The sequence below is a fragment of the Anguilla rostrata genome, chromosome 14 (genome assembly GCF_018555375.3).
Source record: "Anguilla rostrata isolate EN2019 chromosome 14, ASM1855537v3, whole genome shotgun sequence".
NCBI classification, from domain to species: Eukaryota; Metazoa; Chordata; class Actinopteri; order Anguilliformes; family Anguillidae; genus Anguilla; species Anguilla rostrata.
This window is the reverse complement of record NC_057946.1, coordinates 14,514,285-14,526,772: the sequence shown is the minus strand read 5'-3', so window position 1 is coordinate 14,526,772 and position 12,488 is coordinate 14,514,285. Positions and strand designations below refer to the sequence as shown.

Genomic DNA, 12,488 nt, shown 5'->3' with positions numbered 1-12,488 from the left:
GTCAAGTTTACACAAGCATTCAAGTCACAGGCGCCAGGAACACAGGCCAGAAACCATTGTGGAACTCCATGAGCAAATATTACACACAAGTGTGAATCATGCACAGGGAGGGGGCCCTCTTTTGGCCAAATGTTAGAAGTGCAATGGCACATACTGCAGCACTGAACCCTCTTGGGAGTGGACACACCATCGGTAAATGAATAATGCTCACCGGCCTAGTTTTACCTGGTTTACTCCATCTTCCTTTCTTTAATCGTAAAAGCACCTCTACACTTGAAGCCAGGAAGAGCAACACGACAAAACCACCTGCACAGACGCTCAATAAGGCAGGTTTTCAAAGTTCATTTCACTGAGTTTGGAATAATTTTATTTATTGTTTCAGAGCTTTTGCGCCTGATGCGTTCTTTCCCCGACATTGCAGAACTTTTTCTAAAGCACCTGCAAAACTCAGACACAGAACCAGATTTAACAGAGCAAACAAAGCACATGAAGCCAGGATGTGGAGGCGGTGTGTGTCCACTTTACACTTTAGCAGTGTAGCGAATACAGTAACTTGCATGGGGGGCGGGGGAAGAGAGATTTTTGGGGTAACGTACAAAACTAACCAATTCAGACCAAGCACTGAATGTTCCTTTTAAAACTGCAGCTCAGAATCAATCTCCAAGGCTTAAGCACAGCAGACAATTAAATTCAGACTGATAACAAATCTGTAAAAAAAAAAAAAAGAAATTAATAAAAATCAAGCCTTGCAAATTCCATGCAGGCCACCTTTCATTATGAGGAATGAAATCGTGATCAAGTGTATGATGAATGTTCTCAAATCGCATCGCAATGAAAATCTTAAAATGCTAATGCTGTTTTAAGAGGAAATGTCATAGCCAAGATTCAAGAGTATGGATTCCATCTTTACAAAAAGTTGTTCCCTCTTTATTTCAGGTTTCTTTGAACAAAATCTGCCATGGTACTTGTAGAATTCCCAAAATGAAAAACAAATTCCAATCATAAGATTATATATTTATAAGTCTTGAGGCCAGCCAAATTTAGCACGTTCATACTAGGATCAGGTGAACATGAAGGGGAGGAAAAATTGGGTTGGAAATACAAGCAATTTTTTTGGGTGGGTGGGGGGGCATTGTTGGGGCTCAGAGCTGACCACAGTCTGCGATGACAATCTTCTTGGAGGTCTTGCCCTGGGAATTGCCACACTTTTCCATCGCCTTCACAGTATCCAGCCCTTCAACGACTTTTCCAAACACCACATGCTTACCGTCCAGCCTGAAATGAGGAACCAAACAAAGAAAGCCGGGGGGGGGGGGGGTAAGAGGCAAGCCGGGTGTACACCTTAATTCAACAATGCACTGCAAGCCAGCCTGGGAGAAATATTCAAGGCACAGAATGAAATCGGGTACCACCCATATTGAAAGTTAAATGCAAAATGCACCCAGCCTGCACATTCCAGTGACCCCATGTTCTCTGCCAACCGATGGTGGCAGGCTATGTGGGTTCAGGAGAAGAAGCCCTCACCATTTGGTGTCTGCTGTGCAGATGAAGAACTGGGAACCATTGGTGTTGGCCCCAGCATTGGCCATGGAGAGGGTGCCAAGCCCTCCATGCTTCAAAGTGAAGTTCTCATCCGCAAACTTGTTGCCATAGATGGACTTGCCCCCAGTTCCATTGTGGTTTGTGAAGTCACCGCCCTGCAAAGAGGTAGGAGGGAGATGCAATATTTTTAGTTATTCTATTTATTATTATATCACCATCAACAACAATTAGCAGCAGCAGTACTAGTAATGACTACCATTACCAACAGTGGCAATGCTACTGTATACACACACACCTCTACAAAGAGCTGGGGGGGAGGGGGAGAAGCTGAATGATACTCTTAATATGGCCCAATGAAGTGTGAATTATTTTTCCAAATAATTGTAATATTGTTGTAATGTGCTGTCCTTTACCAGGCAAGCAAGAGGAAATGATATTGGTTGATACAATTCCAATATGCTCAAACCAAATGTTCACTTCACTTTAATAATGATTATCAGCTCATCATTGACAAGATTGCTTACAACACTTTTACACTTTATGAATAGAATCAGTTGAAGGTTGAGAATACGGCAATAGTATTAATAATCAAAAATTGAATTTCAGTTAAGTCAAGTAGTAGTGTTTCACTAATTTCGATTTATCACAGCAGTGAAGAGTAATGACAGGCATATTTATTGACCAGGAGTCACTAGAGGGGGAGGTGTCAAATGTTTCATGACACTGACACTTTGACGGTCATTGCTTCGAAAAGCTTCGTTCAGACTATCGCTATATCAGAGCGCAAGTTCAAGAGCCTTTAATCTGTTTGACAAGACAGGACCGTGGTTGATTTTAACCCTTCTGAACAGAGTTATAAATCATTCTATAGACCAGGGGCGTTCAAATTTCAGAAACCAGTCGTGGGTGCAGTTTGTTTTAGCTCAGCACCAAGACACTTGATTCCACTTGGTCTTGATTGCAGACAATGACTAGTTAATTAGTTGAATCAGGTGCTGGGCTAAAACAAACCTGCACCCACACTGGCCCTTTTCAGAATGACATAGGGCAGGGAAGCATGTTCCTGGAGATCTACCATCCTTAAGGTTTTCATTACAACCCTGATTTGGCACACCGGATTCTAATGATTAACAGTTGAACAAGATCTCTAGCTGTTGAATAAGAGGCGCTTTGTTAAGTTTGGAGTGAAAACCTACAGAATGGTAGATCTCCAGAAACAGGGTTGGGCAGCCCCAATGTAGGAAGTACAAACCTGAAGTCCCTCCCAGCAAAACTGCACTGCCTGTTGCTCCAAGACAAATCTCACCATGCTCCTTCACCACTTATTTAATCTGCCAGGAGCAGAGGGCCATTTTCTTTCCATTTCAAGGGAGATCTGCCTCGTCACTGTTGGCCTTAACTTTGTTCACAGGGGCCTGGGTCCAGAATGGCAGTCCTTTCAAAATTTGGTCTTTAGTGAAAAAGCTATTTAAATACAGCTGAATTAACCTGCTTCCCACCCTGCCCAGCCCAACCACACCTACCTGACACATGAAGTCTGGGATGACACGGTGGAAGCCAGACCCCTTGTAGCCAAAGCCCTTCTCCCCAGTACAGAGGGCACGGAAGTTCTCTGCAGGAGAAAGAAAATGTTCTCTTTATTTTAATAAATACTCCCCCCTATTTTCACCACACAATCATTTGACCCATGTCAGATCTGTAGTATAGATCATCACTGAGAAAGACAATAACACGTGACCATAGGAATGCATTTGTTTATTTTCTATTCCCCTCCCTGCTCCTCAAACCAATGTTTTAAGCAGTTTGTATGTTTTGATATCATTATGCTTAACCCTGCTTCCAAAAACATAAGCAACTTTAATGTGAAAGTTTCAGTTTTCAGACAAGACTATCCTTGTCTGACCACTCCCGCACCTTCACCCTCTCACATCTCCCCCAAATCAACGCAGCTAGGTATCTCCCTCTCTCCCTCCCCTCATAGAACCACTTACAAATAGACTTCTTTAGCTGGTTAGTCAGAGTAAGGAGGAGGAAAGTCATTCTTGGGGGGCTTAACACCAGCCAAGAACATCTGCTGTGGTGGACATTCAGGGGTGGATATCTGCAGAGGAATCTGAACTTTGCATCAGAGCCTAGAGTTGTGGTGTTTGAGGCATGCAAGTTCTGACATTTGTCTTACAGCTCACCTGGCATTTTCACATTTTCATCCCTGGCTTTTTGGAATATTCAGCTATCTTTTGGTTTTTTGGCTTTGATCTTGGTATTTGTACGAGACTATTTTGGGAGTAAGCTGAGGTTTGGAATTTTCTTTCACTCTGTTCTTGTGCGTCTAATCTGTCCATGCCTGTGACATTTGCCATTTATTTTTTATTATTTAAGTATTTATTTATTTTTAATAGTTTATCCTTGTCTTTGGAGCAGACGTGAATATTTGACGTAACTGAATACATTTCTTAATTTTAAACTGGCTGTGAGTTCTGAATCTGATAAAGGCTGATCCAGCAGGTTTCTCTGCCTACGAATGAATTTGGCGATTTAATTAATAGATATCTTTGACTATAATTAAATTAAACAGACTAAAGTTATGACAAGTTGGATAAGCGAGGGATTTTAACTTGATACACATGTTGGAATTCAGAATGCAGGACATCAAATGAGGGTGTTAACTGGTTAAAAACACTGAATTCAGAAAATTAAACATTTCACTTAGGCTAATCCTCACTTTGCTGACACCCAGCTAACAAAACGTGTTGAAATGGACAGAGGTGAACTAGCTTACCTGCAGTCTTTGGGACAACATCAGCCCTCAGCTGTGATGGACAGATGAGCAGGGTGGGGGGAGGGGAAGGAAAAAAAAAAAAAAGGTTTCAAAGCTGAACTTTACATCAGATCATTGCAACATTTGAGACACTTGATTTTTTTTTTTTTTTTTTTTTTTAAACAATTAACAGTATGGGCAATTGGGACTCTCCTGGAGGGAGGAAGCCAAAGTACACACTGCGAAGTCTTTATCTATTGGACAGTTCCAATTCTCCACACAATGCCAAGTGCGCCTGGGTACTTAACACAATACATCACCAAAGTGTGTAAGGAACGCAAATTTACATACAGTGGAACTCAGTGGAAATTCCACTGCAGCCAAACAGTGACACATACAAACGTGTGTTTATCCATTGCAGCGTCAAACTGTTTATTTAGTTACACCCCAGGCCTGTGGAACAATCTGCGGTTATGATAACCACAAAAAAAAAAAAAAAAAAAAAAAAAACCCAGGAGTGACCACATTTCCCACACCATTTTTCCCCAGCATTTAATTTATATGTGCTTGGTTTGACAATGTGTAAAAACATTGCGTTTAGCTGTGAATGCCATATACATTTGTCGCTTAAGTTTATTTAGTGCATGCAAAAAAAAAAAAAAAAAAAGACGTTCAACCACTCATTCAAATGACAAGACACACCCGACATAACCACCCGTGACATTTTAAACCAATTGGAGGTGAATGCCATATTGACATCGCTGTGTGACCATCTCGCCTACAGAACTTTGCCCTAAACTGCACCTACTAGGATGCTAACCGGCAACATAGCACACTCATTTTTCAATAAGAGGTACACCTGCCTAGCTAGCTAGACAGCAAAGTAGACCAATACAAATTGAACAGATAACTGACAAGCTAGCCAACTAAAAATACTCAACAGCCCTGCTAGTGCTAGGCAGCGATACAGCTAACAAGCCAGCAAGTTACATGCTGATATGAATTAAATTACCAACAGATCAACCAGGTAGCTAGCCAGCTAGCACATTCAGTTCCCAAAGGAAAATGACAACAGTAATGTACCTGCTAATTGTTAGAGCCAAGGGTAACATTAAGTGATGTCATAGTGTATCTGTGTGGAATCATGAGTTTGTTGTTCTAGATAAATGGAATTTGTTGGCTAGCTCGTCAGTTAACCTTTACATTACTACTTATAGCACAGCATTCGCAATGGCTTGGAATTGCTGGTCTTGTCTGCATAAGCTGGGGTCTTAGTTGACCCAAGAGAGCTTGGGTGAGAATGTAGCAGAGGCGGCAGCCTGGCAGGCACAGTTCAGGGCAAAAGTCAAAAATGAATGGAGCCCAATAGGAAAACTTGGTTTTTGAGCGACAATCAGATATCAGCAGGGGGCGACATTACATCCGGTGCTGAGGTTGAGAACCTAAAGCTGGCCCTGCCACCATACTCTAAGCCTGCCATGCCAAATTTCATCCCTTCTATTCACTTTCGGAGTTACGTTGTGCCTACATTGCGTCGATTGGTCATATCTGTCAGAAGATTCAAATTGCCAACCCCTTGGTACCAACCACATGCCTGCCAACTATTCGGCTAAGGTATACCTACACACACCCAGCCGACTGGCCAACCATTGTCTGCGATGAAACCACGTGGTGTGGGCTTAAAGGGTGTTTGAGCTAAGAGCCGCACCCCGCCCTAGGTTTAACAGAATAGTCCTGCAACAAGTGCACAAAAATCAACTTAGAAGGCCGTTAGCCAGTGAGAAAATCATTTTAAAGATTTAAATTTATTAAATTATTTTAAAAGATAAACTTGTGATTGCAACAGAAGAAAATGCAGTAGATATATTTCTTAGTGTAAAATATGCAATGGTGGCTTGTCGGCAGCGGAATGCTAGTTGGTGTCATTATAAACCCAATCTTTAGGAAACCTCCACCTCTTTCAGCCGAGCGTGTCCTCCGTGATGTAACGCCCAGTTCGAAGCAAGACTGCGCAGATTCTACTACGCCCCGACTTGCTCGACCTCAGGCCCGCCCCCGACACACCCGCTTGATTTTGGTAATTTTCCACTCTGCTCCATGTTAACCGGCTGTGGAAGTTTCAGCTAAATGGCGACCACTGTGCATGTCATTTCAAAATGCACTCATTTGCACGTGTACATCAAACCACGCGATCTACATGGACAACATGCTAGTGTTCTCCATTACATAGCCTAGTATCGGTTTTATGCGCTAACCCCCGTACAATTAACAGAATTTATCGAAAATCTTCCTACCGTCGACTAAAGTTCCACGAGCAAATTCGCTTTTCCTCCAATAGCATATTACAGATACAGGTTAGGCTGGCTCTGAATTATACTAGGTTCATGCGTCACTACAAATGCAGCACAATTTCAAAGAATAAATATTTTTGGGAAAAATAGAACTATTAAATGCAATTAAATGAAGCCAATTTCAGTGCAAATTCGTATCTGCTATAACTGTGCAAGGAATGAGTCCACTCCAAACATTTACATAGTCAATTTTTAAAAAATGACCGAAAGTGACAGAACGCTAGAAATGTTGCGTTGGATAAAACAATATATATGGTTGCAGTAGCTGATTGACAACTGCTGACACTTCCGCCCTCAGACGCCAAAATGGCATCTTGCGTTAAAAAAGGGAACGAAATGGCGTATGTAATAACTGCCCAACTAAACTGAGAAAACTCGTTCAAGCATGGGTGAATAAATGCTTACCGAATGCACAGCACTTAAAATATACACATCTGGCTACTTCGTTGGTATACTCGATGCCCATGCAGCAAACCGCTGCAGGATTCGACGCAGCCTTTAAAACCAAATAAAGACTTATCTTCCAACAATATCTCAATGTAGCCAAGTAACGTCATTTCGGAAGTCAGTCCACTCATGCCTCGCACAGCGCGTTGACTTAAAAGAATTTGATGGATAGCCTCCGAGCAGGCCGATCAAAAAGATATTCTAAAATGACCTTCTGGCTCATCGCTAAACAGATTAATATACATAATGTAGTACATTCTTAGCTAACTAAGGCACTTGGCAATTTACCAGCTAACAGTTAAAAGCTCAGCTACTTTACTGACCTCCCTGTTAAGACACACCTGTACAAACTAGCCAGCTAGCAACCCTTCGAGTATCCCTAACTTTGCATAATAAAAAATATAATCTAGCCAACAAATTACCTGAACAACTGGTTAAGTAAAGTACTTGACTAGCTAACTTAGCTACCCAAAGTAGAAATCTATCTAGCGAATGGACTCGTTAGCTAGTCTAGCGAAGTAGATAAAACTAGCTAGCTGGAATGTCGATTCAAGCGAATGAATGGCATTGCTTTCTTACCTCCATTACAATTCTGCCGGCAGCCTTGCCGTCCATAGTGATATCAAAAAAAACTCGTGGATTTGCCATATTTGACCTTGATGAAATATAAATTTTTACTATAAAAGAATGCTTCAATCTGTGCCACTGCCTCCCAGTCCCGGCGCTGATTCAGAACGGCAGACGTGCGAGCTTAAACTGAGACTATATAAGGACTGAGGAAGTGTGAAATTGGACAAAAAACCAATGAGGAGACTGGCGCCCCGTATGACAAAGCTCCCACCCAATTGAAATTCATCACTATGCCCGTTTTAATATTCATTTTCTCTCCAGAATACTCAGAGGGCGAGACTAAGATTGACGTTACGACTGACCAATTATGGAGTATTTCAGTGACGACATTGTGTTCTGTCCAATTGAAATTAAAAAATGGAGGTTGTGGTTGTGAACCGAACCACATTGTCAAAACTCCATTTTCGCGGGTGAGGTCTCAACGTGACTAGGGATGTGGCCATAGTTCTGTCTACGGTATCGCATATCTGGGGCAATTAAATGAAATGCATTGCCACTGACGTGGAATGTTGAACTCTAAATTAGCCTTTTTTTAAATCCAGTGCCAACTAAAATTAATTGTAGGCTATTTGAGTTTTTTCGGTTCGATATGAGAACTCCAGGCAAGCTATTTACCATTTACCCGGGAATTGTATGTCTGTAATTGTAGGCTAGGCTGCTTGTTACCATTTAAATTGACGCTAATATACGTTTATCATGAAATGCGAAGCACTGCACCCAATACGCACCAGCGTCACAGAAACATACCACCTGATGAACAAGCAAAGCTAGAAATGGCGAATAGGCAACTGACGAGTGCAGCAAATAACACGGGAAAACTTTACTCCAATTGTATAATGCGACAGGCTACTCCCAAAAACCTGTGGGTGTGGCAATGCAAGGAAGTGTGCGCGCGCATGCGAAAATCGTCTTTTTTTGTTGGGAAAATAAATCAAATATCAATTTAGCCTATATAAAAATGCTTGACACCGGGCCAGCCAGCAGAAGATGCCCACACAACATATCCGCGATTGCTTCCCACAAGGGAGTTTTTTCGCACCACTGTTTGAATGTTTCGGTTCCAACCACACTTGCAATTTTTCAGTGCTCTCAGAAGGATCAGACATGCCAGCTCTTTCCATTTTTTCCATAAAGCGTCTTTGTGACAGTGCTCTAAATAATTGGATTAAAATTTTCGGTGGTTACAGCTTACTTTTTGTGCGATATTTATAAAAGCCATAGATTTTCTCTTATTTGGACCACACAATTTGGCGAAGTGACCAAATGTGTGCACAAGGCTACTACTGGAGATTAATTTATAAACTGTCTGAACTGTGTGTTTAGTTGTGAACCTTAAATAAACACATATGAGAGAGGAATTAGGGTACACCAATTACCTTTAATAATAATAATAATAATTCATTAATAAAAAAAGATGAATATGGTACACAAATAACTTGAAACAAAAAAAAGTTGCACATCCGGTAACTCCTGACACTATGGGTCATCATCATTCAACCTGCTTCTGGCCAAATAGGCTCGGGCAGGAAATCTTAAATAAAAATAATAATTAAAAAAACAGACTAGATGAGGGCCAGGACAATGGACTGCACTTCTCTCCACTCCCAGATTCTCTTTTTAGTAAGAGGGCAGACAAGGAAACTGAGAGCATGTCTAACCATACGCACGTGTCATGTTTCATATGCATATATACAGTAGGAGGGGGGAATTTGCCATAAAACGTAGGCTTCTCTTATTAGCATCCGTTTTTCAAATCTCTACTCCCCAGAATCCCATTCAATGTGTACAGGAGTTCTTGTACTACGATTCATTACAGTTGGAGAAGCGCTGATGCACAGTATCCAGTCAGTGCAATTAATACAAAGATTGGGAATCTGAATAGTAAAAATAAGCCTGTGGGAAATTATTCAAAGCTATCAGATTCAACCAATCAATCTGAGGGGAGGAACCATTTCCAGATACAGTGGGCGTGAGCATGTCTTCTTGGTACTTTTTTCTCCAATTTAATAAGAACTACTGCACTAGCTGCCCTGTGGTTTATTACAAGAAGATGTGAGACTAGTGTTATAACAGTATATACTTAAAATATATGGCTGGCTATTATATTATGGTTTGTGTGTGGGGGGTTCTAGCACTGTAGTGCTTAATGGCTTTTTTCCCCAGCTGGAATGTTACCAGGGCAGGTTTATTTTCTTGTTTTGGGGTTATGATAGAGGTAGCAGACAGGCAGGACTGGAAAGAACAAGCCTGTGCCAGTAACAGAAAAGGTGTGGCCTGGAGTCACATACTTCATGCCAACAGAACACATCCATCTCTGGCTCCAGTTTCCCAGCCTTTCCAGGGAATCACCATGGAACAATAGGCCCAAACCATGAAGACAAAAAAAACCCACACAAGGCCAGCATTTTGTAAGAGGCCAAAGTTCAGTTTAGTTCATCAGGGTATCCTAAATCCTTAGCAACATTTTTAATTTTAGTCCACAAGGGCTGACAAAGAATAGTTTTCTTTTGCATCAAAATAGATTATCAGCTGTCCCCTACATTTGTGTGACACAATTTTTTGTGTTGTCCTTCATTGTGGAAGTTAGAACGTTGTATCAACTGCGTCTTTCATTGGTTTGGAATTGGCGTGTTTACAAAAATGAGAAAAAGTGAGAGATGAAAGTGACAGGCCAAAAGTCGCCCTGAAAGATGTCACCCATTTCTTGCTAAACAGTACCACTTTAAAGGGATGAACACCCCTCTGAGCTATACAAGATCAGCATTGAAAAAAGTCAGTACAGTACGTCCACACATTTCAGGAAAAGTACTTCTCATACCTCGAGTTGTGAAACGTTCCTCTGTTACCCGTCACAGTGGGCACCTAGAACTATTTTATTTACAAAATATTTTGTTCACTGCAGAAAGTTTGACAAGATTGACAGGACCTGTGCCTTGCGTGCCATTGACGGTCTTACTTGAGGGCTTGCAGGTAAAAAGGTTTCAAGGTGTTTTGGTCAGGTATACCTGTATTCCCCAGTGGACTGGCGGCTAGCCCCTGAAGGTTTGGGCTGTATGCCCTGGTATCCGTGTTTACTGAAGATGGTAAGAGGAGTTCCTTATTGCCAAAAAACAAGGAGGGGGGTATGCTTGTTTTTCCAAAGAGGGGGTGTATGTCTGTATGTCTGTGTTAATGCAGCACACTGAGATAGGCCATTAATACCTCCATTGTCCTATCTCAATCTTATTACACCACTGTTGAACTTTACAGCATTCCATCATTCCATATGTATTAGGAGGGCAGAAAGCTCATTTGCCAACATATACCCTTCATTATTATAATTAGCAAAAGTATTACACATCTAGTTAATGTTCTTTTTTCCTTTTTACAAATGTTGCCAGTTTATAAATTCTCATTTGCTATTTACTTCCCTTTCCCCTCCCTACCCGGGATAGAGTTGAAGAACACCTGAAAACCAAGGAACATGATCTAACCCTTCAACTTCACGTGAACACACAAAAAAAGTCAGCTTGATTTGAGCAGAGGTGTCATTTTACAACTGGATTTATGTAAAGAGACAGACAAGCCTGTGTGTGTGCGTGTGTGTGTGTGCGCGTGTGTGCATGTGGGACAAGGGGTGGGGGGACAATGAGATTAAAACCATACAAAATAAAATCAGTTGTCATGGTTCACTGGCAGTTAAAACATCTTTGAAGTCACATGTCCCTTAAAAAGAAGAACGGAATTTTTTCTGCAGCACACCCTCTCCCATCCCGACCACCACCAACACCAACCACCATTTTCCAGTTACTGATGTCGGCGGGTGGGCGGAGGGAGTGGAATTCAAGGAGTCTCACATTTAGTCTCCCCACCCCACTTTTCTCGTGAAAGCTGGGACAGGAACATTTAGCTTTTCTTTCTTTCTTTTTTGTGTTTCCTTCGAGCAAAGGGCACCAGTGCATTGCAGAGGGTCACAGGAGGCAGAAATGGAGGAGGGCAGCTCAGTTGTTCTCGAAGAGAGACAGAAGGTCATCGTTGCTGTTGTTGGGAAGGTCGGGGGGGCCCAGGTATGACAGCAGCTCGTCTGGATTCGTCAGTTCTGGAAGCAGCTGAAGGGCAGAGAGCCAGAGCGTCACAAGGAGGCACCAAAAGAGACAAGTACCATTATCTGTACCAATGTCTTTAACACGTGGGTAACACTCATACATTTAAAAAAGAAATAAGCCATACATATGTTTGGGTTCAGCTACAGTTCCACAATTGATAATAAAACCAAACGTGAGAAAGTACATTGAAATATTATCAAGCCAGTTATTGCAACCGTAAAGTGTGGCGACTTCACAAAATAAAAAATGGCAACAGATATGCATTTCAGCAGTATAGTACACCCATAAACAAAAAATAGGGTTATGATTGGCTAATGTTAGTTGTTTTCGATGTGTATGTTAATGGTTATATAATATACTTTCAAGTAAAAAGTTGAGATGTTAAGCTGATCTACAAATGTACAGGCCTTCTCACTGTGACCACAACAGGGAGACCCGAAGCTTCAAAAAACAACACAATGATGTCCTTGATTTCACACAGTTTTTTACAGCATGGAACATAATTTGGAAAAAAACTGAATTTAATAATTTGTAAATCAACGAAAAGTTCAAACACCTTCTCCTTGTTAGAATGTCTACATTTGTTAAAATGTGCCCCAGACTGCTAAAATGTCAAGTCTTTTGTTATTATTGGCTTAAATGGTCATGATTTATTTGGTCATTGAATGACAGATG

At 41.4% G+C, this 12,488-nt stretch overlaps 2 protein-coding genes across 3 annotated transcripts in view; both read right to left on the bottom strand.

The window, feature by feature from the left end:
* Window positions 1–350: 350 nt before the first annotated feature.
* On the bottom strand, window positions 351–7,857 carry ppiab (peptidylprolyl isomerase Ab (cyclophilin A)). The gene is made up of 5 exons (XM_064308230.1): window positions 7,678–7,857; window positions 4,322–4,352; window positions 3,066–3,154; window positions 1,525–1,697; window positions 351–1,275 (listed from the first exon to the last, which is right to left on the bottom strand). The coding sequence occupies exons 1-5, from the start codon at window positions 7,744–7,746 to the stop codon at window positions 1,143–1,145; spliced, it is 495 nt and encodes a 164-aa protein (XP_064164300.1). The 5' UTR covers window positions 7,747–7,857; the 3' UTR covers window positions 351–1,142.
* A 1,229-nt stretch (window positions 7,858–9,086) lies between these two features.
* Window positions 9,087–12,488, bottom strand: part of zmiz2 (zinc finger, MIZ-type containing 2) — a 45,774-nt gene continuing 42,372 nt past the window's right edge. For both annotated transcript variants that reach the window (XM_064308227.1, XM_064308228.1), the window contains exon 19: window positions 9,087–11,816. In XM_064308227.1, the coding sequence (XP_064164297.1) occupies window positions 11,709–11,816 (108 nt within the window). In that variant the 3' untranslated portion in view covers window positions 9,087–11,708. The remainder of the gene's footprint in view (window positions 11,817–12,488) is intronic.

Bases quoted from the DNA above. Each gene is read 5' to 3' on its own strand.
- ppiab (XM_064308230.1), bottom strand. From the start codon at position 7,746: ATGGCAAATCCACGAGTTTTTTTTGATATCACTATGGACGGCAAGGCT. The intron at 3,155-4,321 runs GTAAGCTAGTTC...TTTCTCCTGCAG, and splicing joins TGTTGTCCCAAAGACTGCAG to AGAACTTCCGTGCCCTCTGT. The intron at 1,276-1,524 runs GTGAGGGCTTCT...TCCTCATTTCAG, and splicing joins TGCACAGCAGACACCAAATG to GCTGGACGGTAAGCATGTGG.